The sequence below is a fragment of the Ananas comosus genome, linkage group 5 (assembly GCF_001540865.1).
Source record: "Ananas comosus cultivar F153 linkage group 5, ASM154086v1, whole genome shotgun sequence".
In the NCBI taxonomy this organism is placed as follows: Eukaryota; Viridiplantae; Streptophyta; class Magnoliopsida; order Poales; family Bromeliaceae; genus Ananas; species Ananas comosus.
In genome coordinates this window covers 414860-440175 of record NC_033625.1, presented here as the reverse complement: position 1 = coordinate 440175, position 25316 = coordinate 414860, and the positions used below count along the sequence as shown (strand labels likewise).

Sequence of the window (25316 nt, the reverse complement as noted above, 5' to 3'; positions counted from 1 at the left end):
ACGGATAAATAACGGGGCATGCAAAGCTTGACCGAATCGGAGTTTGAATTACCGAAAGGGACTTAACCCAATTTACACGACGGTCAAAAGCTGAAGATCCGAATTCGTTATTCTAGACGCAACAATTTCCACAGCTGTGGTCGTCGCGACGGCTGATTGTTGCGTGGACCGCGGTCTATGCGCCTGGTCTCAAAGAGTCGAATATAGGTGTCTTAAAAATGTAAGCGTAATGTGCCTAAAAAAATTTATTAAATTGTAGAAATATCTTTTCCAAACATCATGAAAGTTATCAGTGCTAGAAGAATTTATAGCTCATCGGAGTACTACTATGTGTTGCTAAGAATGTGGGACTTTAATTTAAATCTTTTGATTAATTCATGCGCATAGTTTAAAATATTATATAAATTTGTCAATATTTTAACATCCCATGAAGGACCTTTGTATATATCTAGGGGAAAAGAAAAAAAGAAGCAGCCTAGAGACCTAGAATTTGAAGCACGGTAGATACATAGGTAGGAGCTTATGAAGAGCCCGGTCTATGGGGTGTAGGCCGGCGAAGAATTTTGGGTCGGAGATGGGGACAAGGGTATGCGTCTATGCGAAGCGTAGACAAAACAAGCGTTTGGTATACGTATCGCCCGTGGGACAGGGGAGTGGTTGCAGCTGCGGTTGGATTGCCGGGCTCCTTCTTGAACGGTGGATGTGGAGCCCAACCACTGCTCGCGTTTGGACCTTCGAGGGAGCTGCGTACGAGGGCCGCCGCAAAATACAAATCAGGAGGTCAACGTCCGAGGGGGCCACGAAAGACTCTAAGCCATCGTCTGGTTCGGAATTAAGTAAAAATTTATTATTTCAGAGATAGAATTAAATTTAAAATTAAGGTGAGGTTAGAGTAATTTTATATTTGGTTGAGAATTAAGTTTAGTCTAGATATAGATAAAATAATATTTGGTTAGAATAAGTGAAATAAGAAGGATAGTGGGTAAAATAGTATTTTGTTTGGTTGGAGTAGTTGGGTGGGGTGGGATTAGCTAACCCCCACCCTCCAAATTGGGTGTTTGGGAATAACTTCGGGGTTAAAAAATTATTCCACCATGTAACTCCGAACCAAACGGGTGCTGAAGGATCGCTTGCTAATCTCGTGCTCTGTTTTTTTTTTTTTTAATATAAAAAAAACTAATCAGTTTTCTGTTTTTATTTTTATTTAACTTTAATGAATAGTTATGCTACTATACAATACATAATCTCGTGCTGTGTTTTTAATTTTTAATTAACTTTAATAAATAGTTATGCTACTATACTTTGAAATTCATATTCTTTTTTCAAAAATTAATTGTTGATAGTTGGGCATCCACACTCTAGCTCTTAGTTCAGATTAGAACTGGCATCAATTTAAATAGGTAGTTTTAAACAATACCTCGTTCCAGGTTTTGTTTGTTAATAGAGCGTAAGGTTTGGCAATTTAATAAGGAGTTCGTTTTAAAGACGGTTTGTTTACCGAGTCGATGTGATTAAATTAAAAAAACTCGGGTCAAATCTGGGTATATATGATTATGTGCGTGAGATTGGCCTTAATTTGTGACATAGCCGGAATGCCCTGTCAGAAAGGGAATTCAAGACCAAGTTTAAAAATTATTTACGAATCTAAAAAATAAGTTAAATATAAAAGGGTTAATTTCATACATTAATAAAGTGAAAGATGTTGTTACCTGTTTAACCGCCGCAGGGACTGACTCCGTGCAATTGCCGTCCATGCCGTCATCTCGAACGGCAACAACCTCCAATTTCTGTGAAGTCGTGGACTCCGTCCATAGCAAGGAATTCTATATTATCATATTTACACCACGTCATCAATAATAAATTAATTATATTTTTTCTTTTTAAACAAAAGTATAATAAAAATACTTTTTTATAATCATGATGGGTTATATATCTTTAAAAAAAATTTTTGATTAGTTTGTTACGCTACGTCACCAATATACCGGTGCATTTTAAAATTTTTCGTCCATAAACCAGGTTCGCTTCGCTGGAATCTTCTTGTTCTTTTTAACGTTTTAGCCTCCATCACTTCATTAGTATTCCAATGAAACGACTTTCATAACAGAACTGGAGACGCCAAATCGGACGCTTGCCAAGTGGATGGTCAGAGTAGAATCAAGTATGCCGTACGGGAAATGATGTAGATCTTACAACCTCAATATCCTAAGATTTATTCAAACAAATCTTAGTCATAAGAGATTTTTCTTTTTGTTGATAAGACTAGAAAGAGAAGATGGACTTTTAAATGAATGAAATGTCAAATACACATGTAGTCTGGGAGGATACTAGTAGTATTGCTCTTGCCTTGCTTGTTCAATAGAGAGCAAAATAATTCATAGTATGAATGCGAAGAGAGGAAAAAAAAAATATATTGAACTTTGAATGAGTGAATCAAACAAAACACTCCCTGAAAGAACACCATCGGTTTTATAGAAACAAGACTGTTGTAGCATCATAACAATCAGTCCCTGTTGCTCAACCTAGAAAGAAATTCATCAATTGAGCGACAAGACTAGACTAGTAAATAAATAGTAGATCAACATTTACCGTCAAAAACATTAGGCATGTGTTTCTTTACAGTGGAGCGAAAGGCGATGCAATAAAGTAAAAAAAGAGGATCCAAAAGAGGGTGCAAAAAAAAAAAAAAAAAAAAAAAAAAAAAAAAAAAAAAATAGAGGGAGGGAGGTAGAGAGAGTTTACAAGCTTTTTAAGAAGAACAGCACCCGTATCTCCTATCCTGGCCGTTCGCTTCATTTGTTTCACCCTGTAAGATTACCGTCTTCCCGTTGCTCAACGACGACAACTCGTTTCTCTTTAGTTCTTGGGATTGGAACACCTTCCTACTCAATATGCCGTAGATCTCCTTCACCACAGTTTCAAAGGCGGCCGCGACATTGGAGGAGTCGAGTGCTGAGGTTTCCATGAAGAAGAGGCCCTGGGCTTCAGCTAGGGCTTTCCCTTCTTCGGTGGTTACCTCTCGTGCATCCTTGAGATCGGTCTTGTTCCCGACCAATATGGTAACTACATTCATGTCGGAATGAGCTGTTCCAGTGTTGAAAATTGAGGCAGGCAAGGATTAGGATTGCATCATGAAGAATTTGAGAAGAGAAACTGCTTGAAGTAGAAGAATAGATGTGCACTTTACAGTGAATCTAGCTGTAAATGAAAATTACGCGACTACTAATTATAACAATCCATGACCAAGTCCCAGATAGCATGATCGGTTGTAGAAAGAGAAAGTATTTGAAGAAAGGGATATGTTTGACGTTGCGAAATAGGGATTGCAGTGAAAAATTGCAAGTATCAACAATTTCACAGACAATAGGAAAATGAACAGAAAGTAAAAATGACCGTGGTGGAGATGAAAACAAAGTCATTTGCAAGCTTTCAAGAAAATCAAAGAAAAAGATCTAGACAGAATTTAGAAACTTACTATGAAGTTCATTAAGCCATCGCCCAACGCTCTCAAAAGTCTGACGCCTGCTGATGTCATAAACCAGAAGAGCTCCAACAGCTCCTCGATAATAAGCAGAAGTAACGGCTCTGAAACGCTCTTGTCCAGCAGTGTCCCATATCTGAGCTTTAATTTCTTTCCCATCAATATCCATTTTCTGTGTTTGGAACTCAACACCTATAGTGGATTTGGAGTTCGGATAGAACTCATTCCGGGCAAATCGGGCAAGCAAATTTGACTTTCCAACAGCTGAGTCACCAATAAGAACAATTTTGAACAAATAGTCCTGGCTCTGTTCTTCTTCTCCCTCGTAAGCCATCTCTCCGAAGACACGTAAAGGAGATTGATGCTGTGTGTTGTGATAACTAAAAATTCATACTAGCGCTGCACAATAAAAAAAAAGGGGAGTTAATCCAAGCATCTAAATAAGAAAATACAAAGTTAAAGTGACATTAAACAGTACAAAAGAGCTAAAACTGACACTGAAACTGCCATGGTATCTCATGAATGACATGCAGATTATTATAGGATAACAAATTATTCAAGGTGCAAAAGCCTTGAGATTGTTCGCACAAAAAACTCAATTCACATACAAGAGACCAAATCTTTCCTGTAAGTTTACTTCTTTTGGTTTCTATTTTTTATGGGCCAGTCCCACTTAATTTGCCTTGTAGATATTTGGCGGCAATCAGGGAAAATTATTGTGGACCAAAAATTAACTATGCAAAGAAAAAGTTCTATGGAAATTTCATGTGGATAAAGCTTCTTTGAATTTCCTAAATGCTCTTCTAGCATTTGAGCCAAGTATAATGTGGAACAAAATTATGTTTTTCCGCAATGATGCAGTGGAACCTCCACCAAAAGCCAAGATTATATGAAGAAAAGAGAACAAAAGTATAATAGGTAAAACATCCTTAGACCACAGACACCAAACAAAACCTATTGTCTTCTATTGTAAAGATGTACAGCTCTGAACAAACACTGGGAAGCTCAGAGTTCTTCATGTAATTTTTAGAAAGAAGCCAAATTTTCAAGATCAAGAATGAGCCAAATTAGTTGGACCATAGTTAGCACTCGGCAGATCGGTAAGACATCTTTAAATGGAAAGTTAAACATCTATTCCACAAACAAATGCTTCAGTGAATCTATTTGATTAGTTATATCTGGCTGTTCTTTGTTAGTTGCATATAAGGATATGTAGTTAACAATTTTTGACCTTTAATTTGGTTATAACCGAAGTAGACAGAGATCATAATCACATTCGGTAACATTAACTGGTGATATTACATTACTACTTGTCAAAAAAGAAACTACAAGTAAAGGTGTGCAGAATACTAGGTTGGAGGAGAACAGAAAAGGAGAATACAGAGTGGACATATTGTATCAGGGATATTCTTCTCTGCGAAAAATTAGCATCAAGCCTATATGTGCAAAAATGCACAAACAAAGTTCAACAGAGCCAACTCTATGAGGATTTTTTCCAACAAGAAAGAAGAGTAAATTCTGGTCAAAGAAGAGCTAGATTAGGAGGGTAAAATTCTTTGCAGTTTAGATTAGCTTGTTAGAGAATTTTAAAAATTTATTTAGAATGATGCTTAAATCACATTTTGGTGAACTCGAATTTCCAAGGTCATACATTTTAATTGAGATAAATCAAAAGATATAGCTGCAAGTTAAAACAGTTGACAACAAAACCATGAAATACATTAGCAAGTATCAACCAGAATCAGAGTAAACAACACAACAAGTTATTAGCGAATTCAAAGAAGGTGATGGCTTGTATACATCAAAACAGAAGGATTCCTCTTAATCCACAGATCAAAACTCCGTTACCTCCCAGTAACGAGATGGTCTTCTCACCCTAGAGAGCTTCAAGAGCTTCAAAAGAAAGCCGTTGCTAAAACCCTCGCAAAATATTGCATCTCTACTTCCCGAATTAACGTACTCACGATCCCAACTAGGACACATGCATTATCGAATTATCCAACATCGAAATGCCATTCTCTTACAACAAAAAGTTATCTTCAATAACTGCTAACACATAAGAAAGAATAGAATAAGTTCTTTCCTTGCAATCAAAGCAAACCAGTCTAGAATCTTGGCACCATGAACCTCCCCATCAGATGATTGGATGTAAAACACACATGCCATTATAGCATATTGTAGTCATCGTCTCTAAAACATTAGAGTGATGATGGCAACACAAAAGTTGAGGTAACACCACAACCAAGTAAAGCATTATATGCACCAAGGGTACATTGTGCTTCTCTTTTAGCTTCTGCTTTTTGTAGAAACTTCAATTTCTTTTCCAGTGAGACCTTTTTAGAGCTAAAAAAACATTTTCTACTTGAAGCCTACAGCAGGAGCTTGACTTACACAATATGGAACTGTCATAAACCTAGAATGTCATTGACACCAAACTTGTCTTCTGATAGAGAACAACACTTTAACTGCATTCCCAAATGATATCACCCAATCAAATAGAAGAAACAAGTGCCTATTCAAACATGACGTCGAATTTGGAATCAAACAAATAAAAAGAAAAGAATACTCCAACGAAATCATGAATAGCAACAAATCCTGGGGTTTCATGGCAAAATTAAAGGAGATGCTCAACTTCTGGATGATGGCAAGCAAAGAGAAGACAGTTGATTCCCTTGTAAGTTGTAGCATTGCCAATGTAACAGTATCTTGGCATATCTCACACAATTCATCCTGCTAAAACTCGGTACATTCTCCCACAAAAGAAAACATGTTTTGAGAAGACATGTTATTATAGTGAATAGGAAGCTACTGAGATCAGAATGTACTGTTAAATTAGACATACCGGACAATGTCTCTGCATAAGATCTTTGTATACATCGCGAACTAACTGACTCAAAAGCCTCACTTACGAACTGTAACGTAGTCGACGAAACCCTATGGACTCCATTATGTTACCTAAACTAGTATACCAATTTATAGAAGTACGACACAATACTTACCCGTAGAAGAATCGACGCGCACTACGAACAAAAGAGGATTATACAAATTAGTATCAGCTGAAATCCTGCAGAAACCTGGTGATTCATCATCTAACAACCGAAAAATGATCTGCGGACCGTAGAAAATCGGTAAAAAAAGATGCGAAATTCCTCTAATCCAGTAGAAATGAAGCCCATCGAATGCAACAATTAGGTCAAACCGAATCACACATCACAACCACTGGATCTCGCACCACTGTTCAAAAAAAAAAAACAAAAAATCCTCGAAATCGAGGAAGGAAAAAAAAAGGGGAATAACACGAGAATTTTCGCGCAAATGGGAACAAATCAAGCGAATCTGTACCTCGTAGGAAACCGGATCGGGGGGATCTCTATCGTTTAGGGCGCGAGATCGACCCCGATTCGCGGGGAATTAGGGTCTTGGCAGGGTAGGCGAAGCGTCTCCTTCCTTTGGGAGGCGATGGCGAGGGGTGGCGGTGAGAGGAGGAAGCAGCAGGGAGAGAAAGAAAGAAAGAGGAGAGAGGCGTCTTAGAAGATTCTGGAGCGGTAAAGTTACCGCCGTGACTGGAGGAGAACGCAACGGTGGGGTGAGATTTAATGGGCGGTGAAGGATTCGCTTTTCTTTAACTAGCGAGCGTTACACCCGCTCGGGTCCCTTTCATATGTACCTTACGGACCCGTTAAGTTATTCTCGAAGGAAAGGGCCGGGCCTAGCCAGTTCATGGACCGGATCTCTGATTTTTGGGCCCGACCCATTATTATATACTTGGGCCCTATTCTAGGCCTTTTTTTTGGTTTCCAAACATGATCACATAGTAATAATGTTTTGATAGCATCATAAAAGTACACAAAAGATTTTCTTTCTTTTTTTGTGTGTGTGTGTGTGTGTGGAAGTAGTAGTAAGTTTGAGAAAATTAGTTAAGAGGGAATATCCCTGTTGTATTTGATATTTAAGTTAGAGGATGTTATTATTCACCTGTACGCATGGATATGTTGATTGCTTAATTCAGATTTTATCTGTTCTTCGAGTGTTTGGTGAGATGGTGGGGATATTTATTTATATTTTCCTTGAATCATGAGTAGAGCTCCCTGTTTTTTGTTCTACACAAGCTCCAATCAATCATCCTCAAGAAGCCTTCTTTTCGCAGAATGAATTTGTTTTCACACCGCAAAACATAGGTCATAGCATGCGAATTTGAATAAGAAAGAAAGGAAAAAAAAAAAAAAAACAAAGAGAAAAAACACAATTTATTACAAACTTCCCACCAACATCTAATAAATAGAAGTGTGTCAGATGCTTGATGCTTCCTTTCATAGTAAGGAGCAAATAGATCCTCCTCTTTTTTTTTCTTTTTTTTTTTTTCATACAACTTGGTAAGACGCAGATCGCTCATCAGAAAGTTTAAATCCATTCCAAAAATTCCAATAAATAAGTACAACAGTACACTGCCGCTGTAAAAGATTTCCTTCTTTCTGTTAGGAAAAGCAATCCAGCAATACAAAGATAATACAAAATATAAACTCTTCATCAGAAAACCTCAAGAATCATAGTACAACTCTAAAATATGTAAAACTCAGATCTAACATTTCAACAAGTCATCAGTCATCAGGGTTCTACAAGAGAAAATTAGACAAGTTACTCAGTCACTCCCTCTCTCTCTCTCTCTCTCTCTCTAATACCTCGAAATTAGAACTCACCGAAGTAAACATTACAACAAAGAAACCAAGAAAAAAAACTCTCTCAGTTATTAGCCTCTATTCTCGCGCAAATTGTTGTGGACTTCATTCTCATTCACACCAGAAACAAGCTCGGCTTCAAAAGTCGCCGACGACAGTGACGGCAGCCTCTCATAAACTCTTGACCCCATAGGAAGAAGCTTCTTCTGCCCCGATCGAAGTGTCTCGCTAAGCTTCTCGTAGTTCCACCTCTGCTGAACATACACCACAACAACAAACACCACAGCAACCAATGGGATCGCCACGTCACCGAACTTGGAGTAGAAATCCAAGCTCGGGTTCACAAACTCGTACTCCTCCGAGAAATACGGGTTGAAAATGGGAGCTCTAATATAATCGTAAACATGAGGAAGAATCCGGACAACTGTTATTCCGATGTAATAGGATTTCTTCAAAGGCTTGCACTTAATTTGCCATAGAAAATTGCCTATAATTTGAGGAAGCAAAAAGAAGTCCTGAATGAGCCCAATATACTCCTCTAGCTCAATTCCCCACTCTCGCAGTTTATGGCTGTTTCCGCTTGAATCAATGTACATCTCTTGGCGAGCCGGTCTATAAGAATTAGTAATAAAATGTACAATGATTATTATAAGAAAACCAACTGCATGGACCCCGAAGCTGTATAGGAGAACCCGTTTGTCATTAGGGACCCGCCACAGCTCTAGTGGACTGCGTGTTAGTAATCTTATTCGGGACCTCCATACCTTCTGGCCAAGCCGAACTGTGAGAAGGAATGCAGCGAGTATCAAAATCTTCACCAAGTAGTCTATAATCCAGTACCATTGATTCTTGTTGAGATCGTACGATTGGGAATCGAGCGATTCAGATGTCAATCTTGTAAATAATGCTTCGACTCCAGTGATGAGAGGGACACTATAACCAAGAGCTTGAACACCAAGCATGACAAGAGACATGTAAGGAACGTCATTAGTATTCTTTTTTACATATAAAAGCTGGCTAAATATGCAAAAGATTGCAATCGACAGCGTAAAAATGCGAAGAAGTCCCTCCACACTTCTTCTTGAGAGTATGTCTTCTCTCTGCTCTCTGTACAAAATCGGAAGAGTTTGTAGCTCAATTGAATTAAAATGAAGAGGGTCATCATCGTTCCTTTGGCTTGTGATTGAGACCTTTGCTGATGGGCTTATGAGCCACCGTGCGGTTGTTGGTGGGTATTCGACCTTCACTTCAATCAAACAATCCAGGCCATCCTCAAGATCCGCGCTCTCGAATAGTATTTGCCAGGAAGCACGGACATCCCTACAGCCGATCAGATACATTTTCCCGTTGATCGGATTATAAAGGCCCTCTAAGTATAGCAAGGAGCCATTAGTATAGTTCTTTCCTGAGAGAGTGAGCTCCGCTGAGACATTCAATAGCAGCTCCCGCTCTGTGGAAGAAGCTTTTGGAGAAGCTGAAGCTGTACTTTTAGATGCAGATGCATTCTGGAAAGCCCAATAGCGGCCCACCAACGGCCCTATAGAGAGGATCTCGAGCTGAAGAAATGGCCATTGCGTACGATTTTTGGGTATTGGATCGCCAACTGCAGGGACGTGGAGGGTAAGATCGTCGGCAAGATTGGATAGACTGGCTAGCTCATCACTATTATCTCCTTTTCTGGGATAACTAAGGAGCGATTTCTTAATAATAGAGCCGAAGTCAAAGGGCTCATTTCTCTCTAGAAAAGCACCCGCCAACTTGATCTTCGAATACTTATATTGATTCAATGGGGAAGCACTGAACTTAGTCCACAGTTGTGAGGGATGGATAGGCCTTTCAAATGACAATGGGAAGTGCGTGTTTTCCTTAATGCTCGATATTGTACCGAATATGATATTCCGTTGCTTGATAGAGAAGAATGTAGGAATATACAAACAGATGCGGGAGTTGCATTCTTTGTCACCGAGACCTAAACAGCCGACCATGCAAAGTTGACCTTTTGAGGAATTCCACATGCCCTCGGCCGAGAGAGACAAGCCATTAAGCCCGGACCTTTGTCCCGCAGTGTACTGATTCTCCCATGGAGGAACGGCTCTGAACACTGCAGAAACCTTAGCGGAGCTTGCATTGTTTTGGTCAATTAGTGGTTCACATCTCACATCTTGCATTATGATCCCGACATTAGCGAATCCCCCATCGGTTGCCCTAATTTCTTTATTAGTTTCAAAAGGACCCAATTTACTGCAGTAATCGTCGGTGGAATTACAGTTCCAGTTTGGAACAACATTGAGAATTTCTCCGGACACAAATCGATTGAGAATCCCACAGAAAAAAGCTCCCTTGTACACCTCCAACTGCCCTTTTGCGACATCGTCCTCATAAGGATAAGGTGTGCAGGCTTTCGAAATGAGCTTTTCTGCCCCAAACTGGTAGTTTGAATAAGCACCCAATTGTGAAGACAATCTAACAAGATCAAAGTATCGAGGATTTGAAAAACCATTTAGGCTTCTCATTTCTCCAATCACCGCTCGACTGGTCAAGGTGAAGGTTTTAGGATAGTGAAGAATAAGCAATATACGATCATCTTTCAAGACAGGAGGCTGGAGATGTTTCGACCCAGATATTCTAACCCATTCATCTTTACGAGAAGGGAGCAAAGCATTTCCCAACAAGCATACAACACTCTCGCCCCCATTCTTTTCTGACTCGGTGTATACACCTTCGAAAAGAATTCTAAGTTCGGAGCTACCAGGCCAAATATGAAATTCGGGAGCCAAGTACCTGCCCACTTCAGGGAAGGTACCGTTTCTAGAAATGGCGATGGCTAAAGCTCCACTTACATTGAGAGCATTAGGGGAATGGCGGGTCAGGTCGATGTGGGTCAGCATGAAGGTGGCAAGGAGAAGTGGGTCGGGAAGGGAAGTGGACTTTGGCAGAGCATCACTTCCGTCGAACGGCATGAGGGCAGAATCGCCAGGTTCTTGCGACCAATCCCCTTTCGAGAAGGAGAGTTCGGGTTTGAAGCCGTTGACTCTATTGACATCGAATTCGATTTTGGCAGATGAGGAGAGGAATTGCCGGCATTGCTTCTCCACTTCGGGGAAGCGAGAGTAGGCGTGGGGCATGAAGGGATCATCGGCGGTGGCTTCGGCCATCGGTTTGGGTGGGCCAACCGGAGAGGAGGTAGTGGAGGCGAAGGACAGTATAAACGTTAAGGCCCATAAGTGTGACACCAAGCTAATGATCTCCATTGCAAAACCTCACCAAAACCCTAGTTTCTCAAAGATGAATAAGCCCAGTTACTGTGAACAGGTTCAGATATAGAAAACAAACTAAAATTAACCCTTCTTCCCTTGAGATTTCAGATGCTCACTACCCCAAGACATGAATATGAGCTAGTTAAGGCCCAAAAAATTCTCAAAAACAGCAAGTTTGAGCAGGGCAACGATACGTAAGTGGATCAAAAGGCAGAAAAGGCCAAAAAAAAAAAACATCTGGGTAAGTGTCAAAATCCAAACTTTGTCTCAAATGATCTACCTACGGATAAAATTGGGCATGAATTTGGATGGAATTGGGGAATTTAGAGAGGAAATTGGTCTTTGAAAACTGACCTAAGAAAGAAGGGGCTCATGCAGCTTCTCCTTCGGGGGCAAAAAACTGATGCGAAGATCCTCTTCTGCCTCATCTGTGTGGGGATCTCAGTCTCATAATAATCAGATCGAAAACAACTCTGACTTTGTATTAATTAAGTATAAAAATCCCAGCTTTGGAACTTATTGGAGCCTCTTTTCCTATTTACTTATGTGTGGTTAAAGAGGGAAGCTTCTCACTGTGTTGACTTGGCAGGAGAAACAAATGACGTCGGAGAAAAACGCTAAATAAAATTTAAAGGCCATTGGATTATCACGAAATTGCAACGGTGCCACTAAGTGCGGGGCTAAAAATTGTAGATGGGGCTTCATAAGGGGGAGGGCATTTTCGGTAGTACGTGGTAGGAAACGTCGTGTATGGATTAATGGAACGGAGAGGACGGTGGGAGGGTTGAATAGGACGGAGAGATGGGCTTCGTCGACGGCCTGATTCCCGCCGTTTACTCGCGTCGATGCGGTCGGTTCCCCGATGGCACGTGGTCGCACGTGAAACCGGGTGGAAAAATTTCCAGATTTATTGCTGATCATCCAACGGCCGTGATTTCGAGTTCTGGGTTACTTTACTATTATTAACAAAAGAAATTATATTAAACTAATTGCGTTTACTTTAATTTGAAACAATCTAATATGTTATTACTGGCGCTTCCCTGGTACTCTCTACTAATGTTGATGAAAAGGATAGTTGGGGAAGTTGATTGGCGGATTTGATAGTACTGGATTTGATAAAGACCATTTATAACTGGAACCTACTTTGCAGGTACACTCTTGGATAATACATCAAGAATTTTACGAAATTTTATTGTGCTTTGTTTGCAAATAATATGAGACTAGGATAAGAAAATTAAGATATTGGCTTTTAAGAGAAATAGGAAGAGAGAGCAGGATTGCACATGCAACACTCGTGGGCTTAATTTTTCCTAAGTTTATAGTGCTTTAGATAAGATTGTAAGGCCAATTCTGTTGAGAACTTTTTTTATAAGAAAAATGCTGCATATGCACCTAATAAATATTACCAATCTTCCATTCTAGAGATTACAAAAGTTCTTTAGTTTTTAGTACAAAAAAATAATAAAATTAGCAAAAAAAAACAAGTCTTTGAATAGGTGGAATGTAAAATTTGCATACATAAAGGATTGCTCTTTTTATATATAATAAAATTCTACCCACTTCTACTTATTTAAGAGTCATACACCTAATAAATATTACCAATCTTCCATTCTAGAGATTACAAAAGTTTTTTAGTTTTTAGTACAAAAAAAAAAATAAACTAGCAAAAAAAATAAGCCTTTGAATAGGTGGAATGTAAAATTTGCATACATATAGGATTGCTCTTTTTATACATAATAAAATTCTACCCACTTCTATTTATTTAAGAGTTTGTAGAGCATCTGAGAAGCACACTGCACATGGTTACATACACTGCATTGTATCGTTATCGACACATGAAATATACTTTGTAAGTATATTTCTATAGAGTGGACCGGAATTGTCAAATTAATCACCATAATAATTCAAGTTACTCCTACTTGTGATTCATTGTTGGTTAGAAAAAAAATCAAAGATAAAGGGTCCAAAACCCAGTTACTTTCTTTACAATAAGTTTCTACAAAATGACAAAATCTGTCAAGAAAAATGAATTGTTGTACAACTTGCCATACCAATTGGAACGTAAAACAATCTACATTCCGTCATTACAGAGCATAAATGGTAAAAGATGACAAATTGTGATCTGTCGATTTTACTTTGTATCCTATGCATTCATTTAAATTGAACGGGTTGATCATTGAAATCCAACAATTTTGTGTGTGCGCAGACTCACAAGAACAATTAATAAGCACAGCCAAATAAGCTTTTAACACTAAATTTTGACTAAACAAATTGGAAAAGGCTGTATAGATGCTGCGCCAGACTATTAGACACATTTGCTGCCATTCTTGCCGTAAAATGCAACGAAAGAAAAGATGTTATTGAGCTACATTGTGCAAAGTAATGAACAAAGAGTCATTGAAAGCTCTATTACAAAGCGCGCATGAGTGTATAAATTTGCATTAAAGCTTACCAAACTCGAAATTTCCATTTGTAGATAAACAACAATGATGATCAACAGGGAGGAATTTTCATACCAAGCCATTACCATAAGCTAATCCATCTTTAGCAGGAGCATCCTCGCCCACATCAACTTCGGCAATGGCAACATCAACAAGAGACTACAAAAAGGAGATATGGGTGTTAGAGAATTACACTAATGCCCTCCTCATAAGCACATAAAAGTTTTCTAATTTTGTTCTCTCTCTCCTCATTCTTCTTTATTTCCAGCAATATTTTGCATCTTATGAATTTTGTACAATAATTAAGCTAGTCGATGTCTGGTGAACAAAAGCAAGTGCAATTAAACCAGATTTTCTACATCAATTTATAAGAAATGTAAAAGTAAAACAAAAAGAAAAAGGTGGGGATGAGTTAAAAGCAAAGACCTGAAGTTCCTTTTCGGTTATTTTGACCTTCTCAGTATAGTCGTGAACTTGTAAATAAACTCTTCGCAGCTGTACATGGGTGAAAGAAAAGGTATTATCTCCACAACTATTTCCCTGGAGTCTGGGCTTGAATAATGAGGAATAGGGAAAAAGTTGTGTACCTTTGCTAGCATTGACCGTCGTTGAGAGGTAACTTTCTTTACAGCAGCCAATGCATCCTCTAAATTCTGCATTTTAACATAATTAATCAAAGAGCAGGAAACAGGCGGATGTTATCATAGAAAATTTCTAAACTATTTTAAAGAATCAAAGTACGAATACCTGAGACTTCTTCTGCAAATCAGAAACAAGTTGTTGCTTTGAGTCAACCTTATCTTTAATCAGAGTAACCTGCAGATTACATCACTTGGTAATTGTATCTCTGGAAAATATGCATGCATCATACCATTGCTCATCCGGCAAAAGAATACTCATCTCAATAAGGTCACCCTGGAATTATGGGAAAAAAAGATAGACGGAAGTAATCTAAAAAAAGTTGAAACAAAAAAGAATGCCTTAGTCAAATATTCTAGTGACGCGTGCTTTCTATCCTAAAGAATACGACTCATTACAAGCAGGCTGGAAAATGGGACCAAAGGCAGAGAAAATACAAGAAATCATAGTCAGCTAAGCCAACCCAATAACAGATCAATTTTGGGAACAAGTTTGGGAAGTTGGTGGTGTCAGTTAAGCATTTCATTAATCTCAGTTGAGTACAATAAGTAACAAAACTACACAAGAAAAGACCTATAATTCACACATTGAAAGACAGCAAATTCCGTAAATCTTTATAGTACAACAAGACGAAACCCACAGATAATTACATATGGTTATATACCTACAACATATTGGGACAGTTTCAGTTGCAACTGAAGCCATTGCATTAAATTATCATCAACACAAAATTAACCTAATCCAGCACCAAGTGTTCTCAAGATTCTCAAATTAAATCCCTGATAATTATAAAGAACTCAATAGCCGGGCAGCTTCAGGTTGAGAAGGCGGGATAACACATCTCATTTGTTGAAGCCCAGCAATTTGAAATTGAGGTAGTTAAGCATAAAGAAACACATCTGATGCACAAATGGTTTCGTCAAAAGATCTGTATATTGAAGTACCTCCTTTTGAAGCTCATCAAGCTTCTGAATGGATCCATCCAATTGCTCTTTCACCTAATAACACAACAGCAGTGTGATAAAGTGTTAAAAACTAAAGTCAGTTGCAATAGACAATTAAACTAAGACACTTCTTCTACCTGATCTTGATAATCATCACTAGAATTTGGTGACAACTCTCTGCTTTGATGATCATTCAGACGGCCAACACTGCAATCAAGCAGGAAAATCACTATAACAACCCTTTAAAAAGGTTTTATAACCTAGATGCTTCTGATGCGCTGAGAAAAACAATGGCACCTAAATTTCACATTTAGAACGAAGTAAGAAAGAGGAAGCATCTTCCCACTGTTTGTTGCCCTTGTAGATAGTAAGAGACAAGATGAATAAACAACTACGATCTGAATATTTTAAGTTGCAAGCTGATACATAGGGTCATCGACCTATCTCATATATCAAGAGGAATTATTCAACCATACCATATAACAAATAAAGAAAATTGCGCATAGGTGTCAACTTCATTGCAACACATGTCAACTGATAAGCAAATAACATGGTTGGCATCATGTCCCAAGCAAAAATAAGAGCAAATACTATTGAGACTGTAAGACTAAAAAACTTACCTCAACCTGTTCCTTGGCTGTTGCTCCTTATTCTTTTCTCTCCCACTATCATAACCTTTGGCTTTATCTATTTCTCTCTCATGGTCTTTCTCCATTTCTCGCTCCCTTTCCCAATCTCGATCAAGATCCCTTGCATGTTCGTGATCATGATCATCATGATCTCGTCCTCGATCCACAGAACGATCTCTCAACCGATCAAAGTCGTGGGGCCGCTCGTAATCTCTCTCTCTGTCTCTATCGCGCTCACGAGACCTCTCGTTGGGTCTCTCATGATACCGTTCTCTGTCGCGATTATAATTCCTTTCTCTATCCCTGCCCTTGTCAAAATCATCATCCCTCCCGAAATTTTCACGATAAAAATTTGGCCTTGCACCTCTTGTCAGAACTTCATTAACTCGGACAATTCTTCCACCAATAGTCTATTTTATTTATAAAAAAAAAATGTCAAACAAATGAAAAACATAAAATTTGATAAGAACAGAGACATATACCCTGCCATTCATGTCTGCGATAGCGTCAACAGCAGACCTTGGGTTGGTAAAGGTAACAAAGCCATAACATTTTCCTCCAACTTGCCGATCATTTATTATCTGCAGTTAAATTGAAAAAAATTATAACTAGAAATTGATTGAACAATTTTCAACATTCGAATATATAGGAAATGGTTTCATGAAACTCAGACCCTTCTGAAATATGCTTACAAGTATTCATAGAAGGACAAACATGTAGTCAAAGTTTGCATCATTAAAACAGTTCCTGAAACACTAATGTTGATTTACTATATATTTTCCACAAAGGAAACCACTGAATTTCTTCCAACTAGCACAAAACTTCCAATGATAATTTGAGATGACACAACCAGGAAGTAAAATAATGGCTCAAATATTACCCCTTTCCCCAGAATTTAGATCCAATGATAATTTTTAGACGACCTGATTGTTAATTCAACTGCCACATCATTCTGTCATATCATTTTTCATCTGTCATCTCATTCCTTTCACTCGGAAAATTAAATGGAGTAAACGAGTGTGACAAAATTGAAACAAATATCGAAGTTCAATGACCTAATTAACACAGGCTGAAGTTTGATAAGGTAAAACGAAGCTTCAGCAAAGGTTTATTAAAACACTAGGAATAAAGCCTAGTTACAGAGAAGCTGATGCGTGATAAACCCTAGCTCTACAAAAGCTATCCATCAAATGGTTCGAACCGTCGACAAATCTCATGGCGTACGAGCACAAGAATAAGATCGAAGGCGAGGAAAGTAGAGGATGAGAGGTGGCGAGGGGTAAGCGGACCTTAACGGCGACGACGGCGCCGTAGAGGTCGAAGACGCGGCGTAGGCTCTCCTCGGAGGCGTCGTAGGGGAGCCCACCCACGTAGATGGAGTTCTCGTCGTCGATCGTCATCTCCCACCCCCGCGACCCCTAGGGTTTTGCGAGGACGAGGAGGAGGAGGACGAGGAGGAGCTCGGGAGAGAGGAGCGACAAGCGCAGCGAGGGAGGTGACGGGACTCGGGTGGAGAGATCGGAACAGCATAAAGGTCCTTATGCGTTCACTCCGCTGAGAGGAATGGGAGAAGTCCGCATGCGGACGATGGGTTGGGCCGGCCCACTACGAATTAATTCTTTGTTACTAAGTTGGCTACCAATTGTGGGCCTAGTTGGTTCAGCCCAGCAAGGAAATAGCCCAAATAAGGCACATGGTTCCAATGAAGCCTAAGAGCAATACTAGAGACACACTCCAAAAGTGAGTGTATGATCTACACCTATCTTATTCAAAGGTGGAATTTTCTCTATAAGCCACATCACGTGACTAGTGGATAACTCTCCAACTTTGCATTGGTGGAGAGTAAGATACACACCCACTTTTGGGTGTATAATTAACTTTTTTTCTTAAATTATAATGTATAGCTTAATGAAACAAAACCGGTAAAATCGATACGCATGATTTGTGAAATTAGTAAAAAGTTTAAGAAGAAAACAAAAAGAATGATATGAATCGCAGATTTCTTCTCAACAAAAAAAAAAATAATAATAATAATAATAATAAAAGGACAATTTACATGACGTTCGAAAGTGTGAAGAAAATTCTCAGAAGAAAGTACAGTGCCATGCCTCTAGCAGAGTAAAGCAATGCACATGTTCTCCGTCCGCTAGCAACTATATAAATTTTTACAGTTTGGATTCTAACAACCCAGCTGAAACTTCCTGCTATTTTCATCTATAAAATAAGCTTTACAGAACTTCCAATCCTTCTCCCAAAAAACAAAAAACAAGGAAAAAGAAAGTTAGCAGCTATAAAATGGACCACTTACTCTCCAAAATACAACTTAAAGACCACGCCTATACATCGAACTCGACTATTATAGCTCAATTCCTGCAGTAAACACATGTAGAGCACCATCTACTTCAATCCAACTCCGACCGACCTCCTTTCTAATGCCCTCATCCTTCATTCTCCTTCGAACTGCCTTCGATTCGTTCCAACACCCTGCCTTCGCATAAATGTTCGACATTAGAACATGCGCTCCATCATGCAAAGGATCCAACTCAACTATCTTCGCATACGCAATCTCCCCCCGTTCCACATCACCATATGTTCTACATGCACTTAAAAGGGCTCCCCATACATTAGCTTCAACTTCGCAATTCAAACTCTTTATAAAGTTAAAAGCTTCTTTTAGATGCCCTGCTCTTCCGAGAAGATCAACCATGCACCCTACATGAGCCATTTCCGGTGTGAGTTTGCGATTCAACATACTATTATAAACTTCCCACCCTTCTTGGACTAACCCAGCATGAGCACAAGCAGATAAAACACTTAGAAAAGTAACAGAATTGGGCTTCGGTGAGTCCCCTTCTGTAGTTTGCATCGCTTTGAATATTTGGATAGCTTCTTTGCCACGACCATGCATGGCCAAACCAGAAATTAATGCGGTCCAAGCGGAAACATCCTTCTCTCTCATGCTGTGAAAAACTTCTGCAGCTTCTCCTAGGCACCCACAGTTCGAGTACATATCTATAAGTGCTGTACCTAAGGAGATATCAATTTGAATTTCCTTGTTCTTTATGTAGCTATGAATTGCTTTTCCTTCTTCAAGTGCACCCAAATGAGCACATGCCGTCACAAAACTAAGGACGGTGACATTATCGGGTTCAATATTGGCTTCTTTCATAAGCTCTTTATAGATACCTATTGCTTCTTCTGGCTCATTGTTTCTTACGTACCCAAGAACCATAGTACTCCAAGAGAAGTTATCTTTTACCAACATTTGATCAAAGAGTATACGAGCATCTTCCATAGATCCGGATCGAGCATAGCAAGATATCATTGAATTCCATGAGATAATGTCTTTGAGGGTCATCTCATCGAACACTTTGCTCGCTAGCTCAACACTTCCAATCCTTGAGTACATATCAATAAGCGCATTGCATATCGAGATATTCGTGTCAAAACCCATGTTTCTAACATGATGATGAATCTCAAGCCCTAACTCCAACTCCCCGCAAGCTGAAACCAAGCTCAAGAATGTTGCTTCATTTACCTTTACATTTCTCCGATTCATCTCAGAGAACATCTCTAAACCCTTTTCTAAGGATCCATTTTCAACAAAGCCAGAAATAAGAATATTCCACGAGATTGAGTCGAGCGTAGCCATATTCTCAAACAGCTCACGAGCAATTTCCATCTGCCCGGATTTTGCATACATGTTCATTAGTGAGTTACCTAATATCAGCCCAACCTCAACACCCTTTTCCTCTATATAACAATGGATATCCTTTCCCAATTTCAACTCTCTCAGCTGAGCGCATGCGGAAAGGACACTGACGAGTGTGATCTGATCAGCATCCATGTTTCTCCAATCCTTGGAGCAAAACAGAGCCAATGCTTCTTGCGGGCGATCATTACTTACAAACCCAGAGATCATTGAAGCCCAGGAGACCTCGTTCCGCTCTCTCTCAGGCATTTGGTCGAACAGAAGCTCGGCGAGCTCAAACCTCCCAATCTCCGCATAGAAGTGAATCAACGAGTTCCCCACAAATGGGTCCCCCGAAAATCCCATTTTGACTACGTGGGCATGCACCTGTAGACCCTCCGACAAGGCGAGGAGATGGGCGCACGATTTGAGCAAGAAAGGGAAGGTGTAGCTATCAGGAGCGAGGCCAAATTGGAGCATTTCGACGTAGAAGCGAAGGGAGAGGTCGGGGCGGTTGCTTCGGGAGAAAGCGCGGACCATGGCGTTGTAGGCGAAGAGGTTGGGGGCGGGGAGTAGGCGGCGGAAGAGGTCGAGAGCGTAGCGGAGGTCGCCTTGGAGGGAGAGGGCGGAGAAGGCGAGGAGCCGCGACGCGGCGAAGGAGTCGCGCGCGAGCCCGGTGGTAGTCATGTGGGCGTGGAGGGCGCGGAGCTCGGCCATGGAGGCGCACCGCTCGAGGCGGGCGAGGACGGGGTGGACGAGGTGGTCGAGGCGGAAGTTGGGGGCGGAGTTAGGGTTTCGCTCGGAGGCGGAGAGGCGGTGGGGGAGGAGGACGAGGGGCGAGGAGGGCGGAATAAGGTTAGACATTATATTACTCGTCGGAATAGCTCAGCCGTGAGCTTTTCCGATTAGCTAGCTATTCCGGCAACTATTCCTCATTTCCTATTGGAGGAGCTCGTGGCCGTTAACAAGTAACAAGGAGCCAAGGAGGTGACCAATGCTGTGAAATTCGGCGTTGCAAAGTGTCCACCTGCCGAGTCCATGATGTTGTCGCAATTCCAGAGTGTATCACCGTCGACTTCAATTATAATCAGTTATCGATCGGTCGACAGGAAAAAAAAAAAAAGGGAAAAAAGAAATGCAGTTGATTGATAGGCTACAGCAAATGGTCACAAGCAAGATGTTGTGAGGATTCTCTTTGAAAGGAAAGCGAAGATAATTGATTGACACGATTTCACAAAATGGAGGACTCTTTGGAAACTATTAATATTGTCACAATAAAAGTTTTAGCAAGCTTCACAGAAAAGAGAGAGAAACTTGCTAATATAATTGCAAAAATATTTATTACTATGGAGTATATCGATCAGTTAATGATTAGTTATGGCCTCTTGATATATTACTATTGATGCACGGTTGAGATCCAATTAGTTTGCTATGCGTGCAAAAATGGAGTGAGAAAAAGATGACTGACTCATTTTTCGCACCGGCACCTCGTTTTGGCTATGTGAACATAGTTCCTGACGTGTGGCCTCTTGATGCTGATACAACAACAGCTTATTACAATTTACAACTGGCCAATTTATCCTCTCTCTTTCTCTCTCTCTCTAGCATAAGTGATAGAACAAACGAGTGCTACATAACCCCTTCACCTTATTTTCTATCTAGAATGATGCAACACTAACTTAATTACTGGGTCTCTCTCCTCATAACAGCCGCTTTACTCTGTAAATTGCCTAAATTAACATTACTGAGGCTGGGGAGTCGAGGTTTCTGATGAGTTCTCAAATTCAGAAGATAATATCTTCTTCGAAGCTGACTCGTTTGACGAACTCGCGGCGGCCGTGGATTCATGAAGAGAGCCGGTTGCAGTGTCCACACTGATTGTCGGTTCGTTTACCTTTTCCTTCATCATTTTCTGCCTCTCTAACTCCAGCTTAGCCAAGGGAGAGAACTGAGAGTCCAAGGACCTCGCGGCACCTATCCATGCAAGAACGATCACGAGTAGTATTCCTCCGAGATAGGGGGTTGAGTTTGCAAGGGACCCGAATGTCAGAATCATGAACTGCTGGATCAATGCGCCGCCCGACTTCCCCAATGGGTTGCAGACTACATCAATTGCAGCTTTACCTTTGACCTATAGCAATGTACAAAAAACTTATTTGAGAGCGGAACGAGAAGAAAAGCACAAATTATGACTATAGTTGTTTCACATTTTGAATCTGTATGTATAATATCTCGAGGCCTAGGCGCCAGCTATTATTTTCTGAAATAGCACAATGTCAGTACAGTATTATAATTTTGGAGGCAAAGGTTACCGACCTTCATATCTTCATCCAAAGGAATATATGCCATTTCCTTGCAAGGATCAAATAAGCTGTATTTTGCGCTCTTACTGAAAATATTCTGCAATGCTCCCACATAAACAGCTGCTAGCAAAGGAGTCATACCGAACTTAGCCAAAATAGGAGCCAATGGCTCGCCTAACAATATTAGCGAGAAGAACCCGACTCCTGTTAGAAGCAAAACTGTCGGGGTGATCATGGCAGCCACCCCCCACCCGAATTTTCTCAGTATTACTCGGCCCAGCAACATCATCGTGAAAGTTGCTATACCGGTGGCGGTTGAGAAATCGCCCATGAAAGAAGAATACTCGTTAGGGCTCGGAAACTGCAAAAACAAGTATGACAAGGAGTTAAATAAATAATTGCCCGATTATTTTACAGGTGCGATTTTCTTGATGGGAAAAGGAAAATATCCACCTGTGCCTTGAGTTTCGATTTCCAGGTCACTTCAACAAGGTTAATGCTTATGCCATAAGCAACCACCAATGTGGCGAGATCCCTCATATATCTAGAAGATAGCAATAATTTAAGACTCTCACCCATACCAAGTTTGGGTTTCTCCTGCAGAGATATTAGTTGTCAATAACTAAACAACATCCAGAGGTGAGCTACGGAAAATAGTGTAGGCTTAACTCTTGAAACCAACCTTCTTTTTACGTTCAATTCTTGGAAGGGAGGGATCATTCAGAACGAATTTGTTCACTCCCCAGTAGATTGCGCAGATGACGAGACCCAGTAGGACCACAATGCTCATCATTCCTTTGAGAGAGATGGCCCAGCCGTCGACTCCAGGACCCAAATTCTTTCTCAGGTTAGAGAAGTATTTTACCGTCCGGCCCGAGAAGATGAGGGCCACATTCGCTCCCAGGCCGAACAGAGGATAGAATTCTTTGGCTTCCTCCACGGTGGTGATCTGCAAAAGTGCAAAAGTTTTATGTCAAATATTGAGTCGTCGTGACGGAAAGCAGCAACTTTTCTTAAAAAAGACAACTAGGAAGAGCAGAGCCACAGAATAATAACATTGATTCAAATTTTATTTTAAAAAATCCTTAAATGTACAGTTAGTTAACAGTAAGAACCAACTGTAGGTGCAATCATCATTTATGTGTACTAAACAGGACTACTTGAGGGAATGAAACAAATCTTGAATTTATCGGCGCGAAGATAGTGTCCTACTCGCGCTACTGATAGCATATCTAGCCTAAAAAAAATGATAGGAAAACAACATAAAAAGAATTACTTCGATAAACACAGCTTAAGACAGAAAGAAAAACTTAAAATCTAACAGATATATGGATCAAAATCAAATGGATCTTACCGGAACATAAATTTGTCCATTCATGTAACATACGGCGGAGATGCAAACTACCATCAACCTAGTATAAGTTTATATGATGACTGGAATATAAAACATCCAATTATTTCAGGATTAGAATCTGAGAAACATCTCTGTAATTTACTAGTACAAAGATTCCAATTCGACCATGTTGAAGCGCAATTGGGAGCCTAGAATCAACCAAAACAATTAAATTTGTCCGGAGAGCAATTGATCACCTGATTGGCAAAACCCCAGAAGAGCACCGAGATCACGACGCTGCCCCAGAGCTCCGCCATTACGTAGAACAAGCAGAAGCTCCATATCCTCAGAATCGCGACAGGCCCGAGAAAGCTCGGGCCGAGCGCCGCGAGAAGCTTATCGGCGAGAGCGGTGGGGTGGATAACATCACTAAGCGGGTACAGCACAAAGGCGAAAGCCCCAAAGAAGGCGATGAAGGGGAAGATAACTGTGTAGAAAAGAGCCTCCTTTGACAACACATTGGAGAGCTTGGTGTACAAGAGCATGAACCCCACCGCCATGGGCAGGTTCACCCACGTCTTTAAGAAGGGGATGATCTCGGCGCTGCTTCCTTTTGCGGTGACGACGAGCACGTCCTTGGTGTCTCTAAGAATGGTGTAGTTGAAGAGGATGCAAAAGAACATGATACCCAGTGGGATGATCTTCTTCAGGGTTTGGACCTCGACGCCAAGGAACTTGGGCTTCTCCTGCTCCGGCTCCGGCGCCGGCGCCGGAATAGCGGCTCCGGCGCGGCGGACGTGGAGGCTCCCATCTCTACTACGAAACCACCACCCATGAGTCGGGTTCCTCTGCTTCGACGAAAAAATCGAACTTTCAGGCGAAAACGATGGATTGGGAGCATTTGGGGAGAACCCATGAGAGGGTTTTGGTGGGTTTTGGGCTCTGAGCGTTGGGGCAGGGAAGCCACCATTGATGGGTCGGTTGGGGCGGAGGTGGAGATGGGCTCTGAGGTTGCGGAGAGGGTTAAAGGCGCGAGTTTGAGGATTGGAAGGGAGGGATAAGAGGCTCTGGCTCCGGATAACTCCCTCCATTATCCCTGCAGGTGTCCCAAGAGAGGATTGGAGCAGCAGGAAGAAGAAGAGAGAGTGAGAGTGAGAGTGAGAGTGAGATCAAGAGAAGAACTGAGAAGGCTTTGGAAGGTGAAACCATATCTGTTTACGTTAGAGAATTTTGATATAGCTCGTTGGAATATTTCTTTACAAATAATAGGTGATTAAACAGATGATTACAGTAGAGATTCCGAACTAAACTACTAACAAAATACTTAACATGAACGTTAAAAAAAAGGATCAAATCAAACAATCGTTAAGAAAGATAATTTTTTAACGAACTAGGCGTCAAAGAAGATAATGGCCCAGTTCCCGAACTAAGCGTCCATTTAAAATGAGAACCGTACACGTGCCCTGGGAAAGGGAAGGAGGGGTGAAGTTGTTGGTTTTGCTTTGGCTTTTTTATGGAGATTGATTGATGCCATCTCTATGCCTTCGTCTCATTAGTGAGAATAATAATGCTTGGGGAATCCTTAAATATTTCTTTCTTTCTTTCTTTCTTTCTTTCTTTTTTTCTGTGCCTCGTCTAAGTAAAGGTGACTTATCTCCATTGAGGCTTTCAAATACACAGCAACAAATAGATTTAATTGATACACAGCTATTTAAATTTCGGGCATAAAATTAATCCAAATTTTAAGGACTTGAAAACTATAATTTACCTTTCTTTTGTGCTTAACTGGACGTGGGCCGACCCAATATGCAAGAGAGTTCATTTCGCGGTCCAATTTCAGGCCCAGGATCTCATTGACAAGTATAACCGGGCCTGACACGGCCCAATATCGTTTTTGGGCCCAATAGCGGCACCAATATAACTAA

At 40.4% G+C, this 25316-nt stretch overlaps 5 protein-coding genes across 9 annotated transcripts; all 5 read right to left on the bottom strand.

Moving 5' to 3' along the window:
- On the bottom strand, positions 2448 to 7008 carry LOC109710594 (ras-related protein RABA5a). Of its 4 annotated transcripts, none has more exons than XM_020233296.1 (4): positions 6821 to 7008; positions 6478 to 6712; positions 3473 to 3877; positions 2448 to 3081 (listed from the first exon to the last, which is right to left on the bottom strand). In XM_020233296.1, exons 3-4 carry the CDS (start codon positions 3810 to 3812, stop codon positions 2747 to 2749), a joined length of 675 nt encoding a protein of 224 aa, XP_020088885.1. In that variant the 5' UTR covers positions 3813 to 3877; positions 6478 to 6712; positions 6821 to 7008; the 3' UTR covers positions 2448 to 2746. The 4 variants fall into 4 exon arrangements, with proteins under 4 accessions (XP_020088885.1, XP_020088886.1, XP_020088888.1 ...); XM_020233297.1 differs by having other exon boundaries at positions 6478 to 6586; XM_020233299.1 differs by having other exon boundaries at positions 6478 to 6542.
- On the bottom strand, positions 7981 to 11988 carry LOC109710895. The gene is made up of 2 exons (XM_020233690.1): positions 11766 to 11988; positions 7981 to 11425 (listed from the first exon to the last, which is right to left on the bottom strand). The coding sequence occupies exon 2, from the start codon at positions 11403 to 11405 to the stop codon at positions 8226 to 8228; it is 3180 nt and encodes a 1059-aa protein (XP_020089279.1). The 5' UTR covers positions 11406 to 11425; positions 11766 to 11988; the 3' UTR covers positions 7981 to 8225.
- LOC109710916 (cold-inducible RNA-binding protein) lies at positions 13650 to 17594 on the bottom strand. Of its 2 annotated transcripts, XM_020233727.1 has the most exons (9): positions 17354 to 17590; positions 16547 to 16645; positions 16056 to 16474; positions 15573 to 15642; positions 15436 to 15489; positions 14600 to 14668; positions 14440 to 14505; positions 14279 to 14347; positions 13650 to 14011 (listed from the first exon to the last, which is right to left on the bottom strand). In XM_020233727.1, exons 1-9 carry the CDS (start codon positions 17462 to 17464, stop codon positions 13922 to 13924), a joined length of 1047 nt encoding a protein of 348 aa, XP_020089316.1. In that variant the 5' UTR covers positions 17465 to 17590; the 3' UTR covers positions 13650 to 13921. The 2 variants fall into 2 exon arrangements, with proteins under 2 accessions (XP_020089316.1, XP_020089317.1); XM_020233728.1 differs by lacking the exons at positions 13650 to 14011; positions 14279 to 14347; positions 14440 to 14505 and having other exon boundaries at positions 14640 to 14767; positions 17354 to 17594.
- On the bottom strand, positions 18421 to 20619 carry LOC109710208 (pentatricopeptide repeat-containing protein At3g22690-like). The gene has a single exon (XM_020232691.1). The coding sequence runs from the start codon at positions 20617 to 20619 to the stop codon at positions 18421 to 18423; it is 2199 nt and encodes a 732-aa protein (XP_020088280.1).
- Positions 21205 to 24910, bottom strand: LOC109710357 (plastidic ATP/ADP-transporter-like). Its single transcript, XM_020232868.1, has 5 exons — positions 23649 to 24910; positions 22741 to 23007; positions 22512 to 22655; positions 22072 to 22419; positions 21205 to 21886 (listed from the first exon to the last, which is right to left on the bottom strand). The coding sequence occupies exons 1-5, from the start codon at positions 24480 to 24482 to the stop codon at positions 21497 to 21499; spliced, it is 1983 nt and encodes a 660-aa protein (XP_020088457.1). The 5' UTR covers positions 24483 to 24910; the 3' UTR covers positions 21205 to 21496.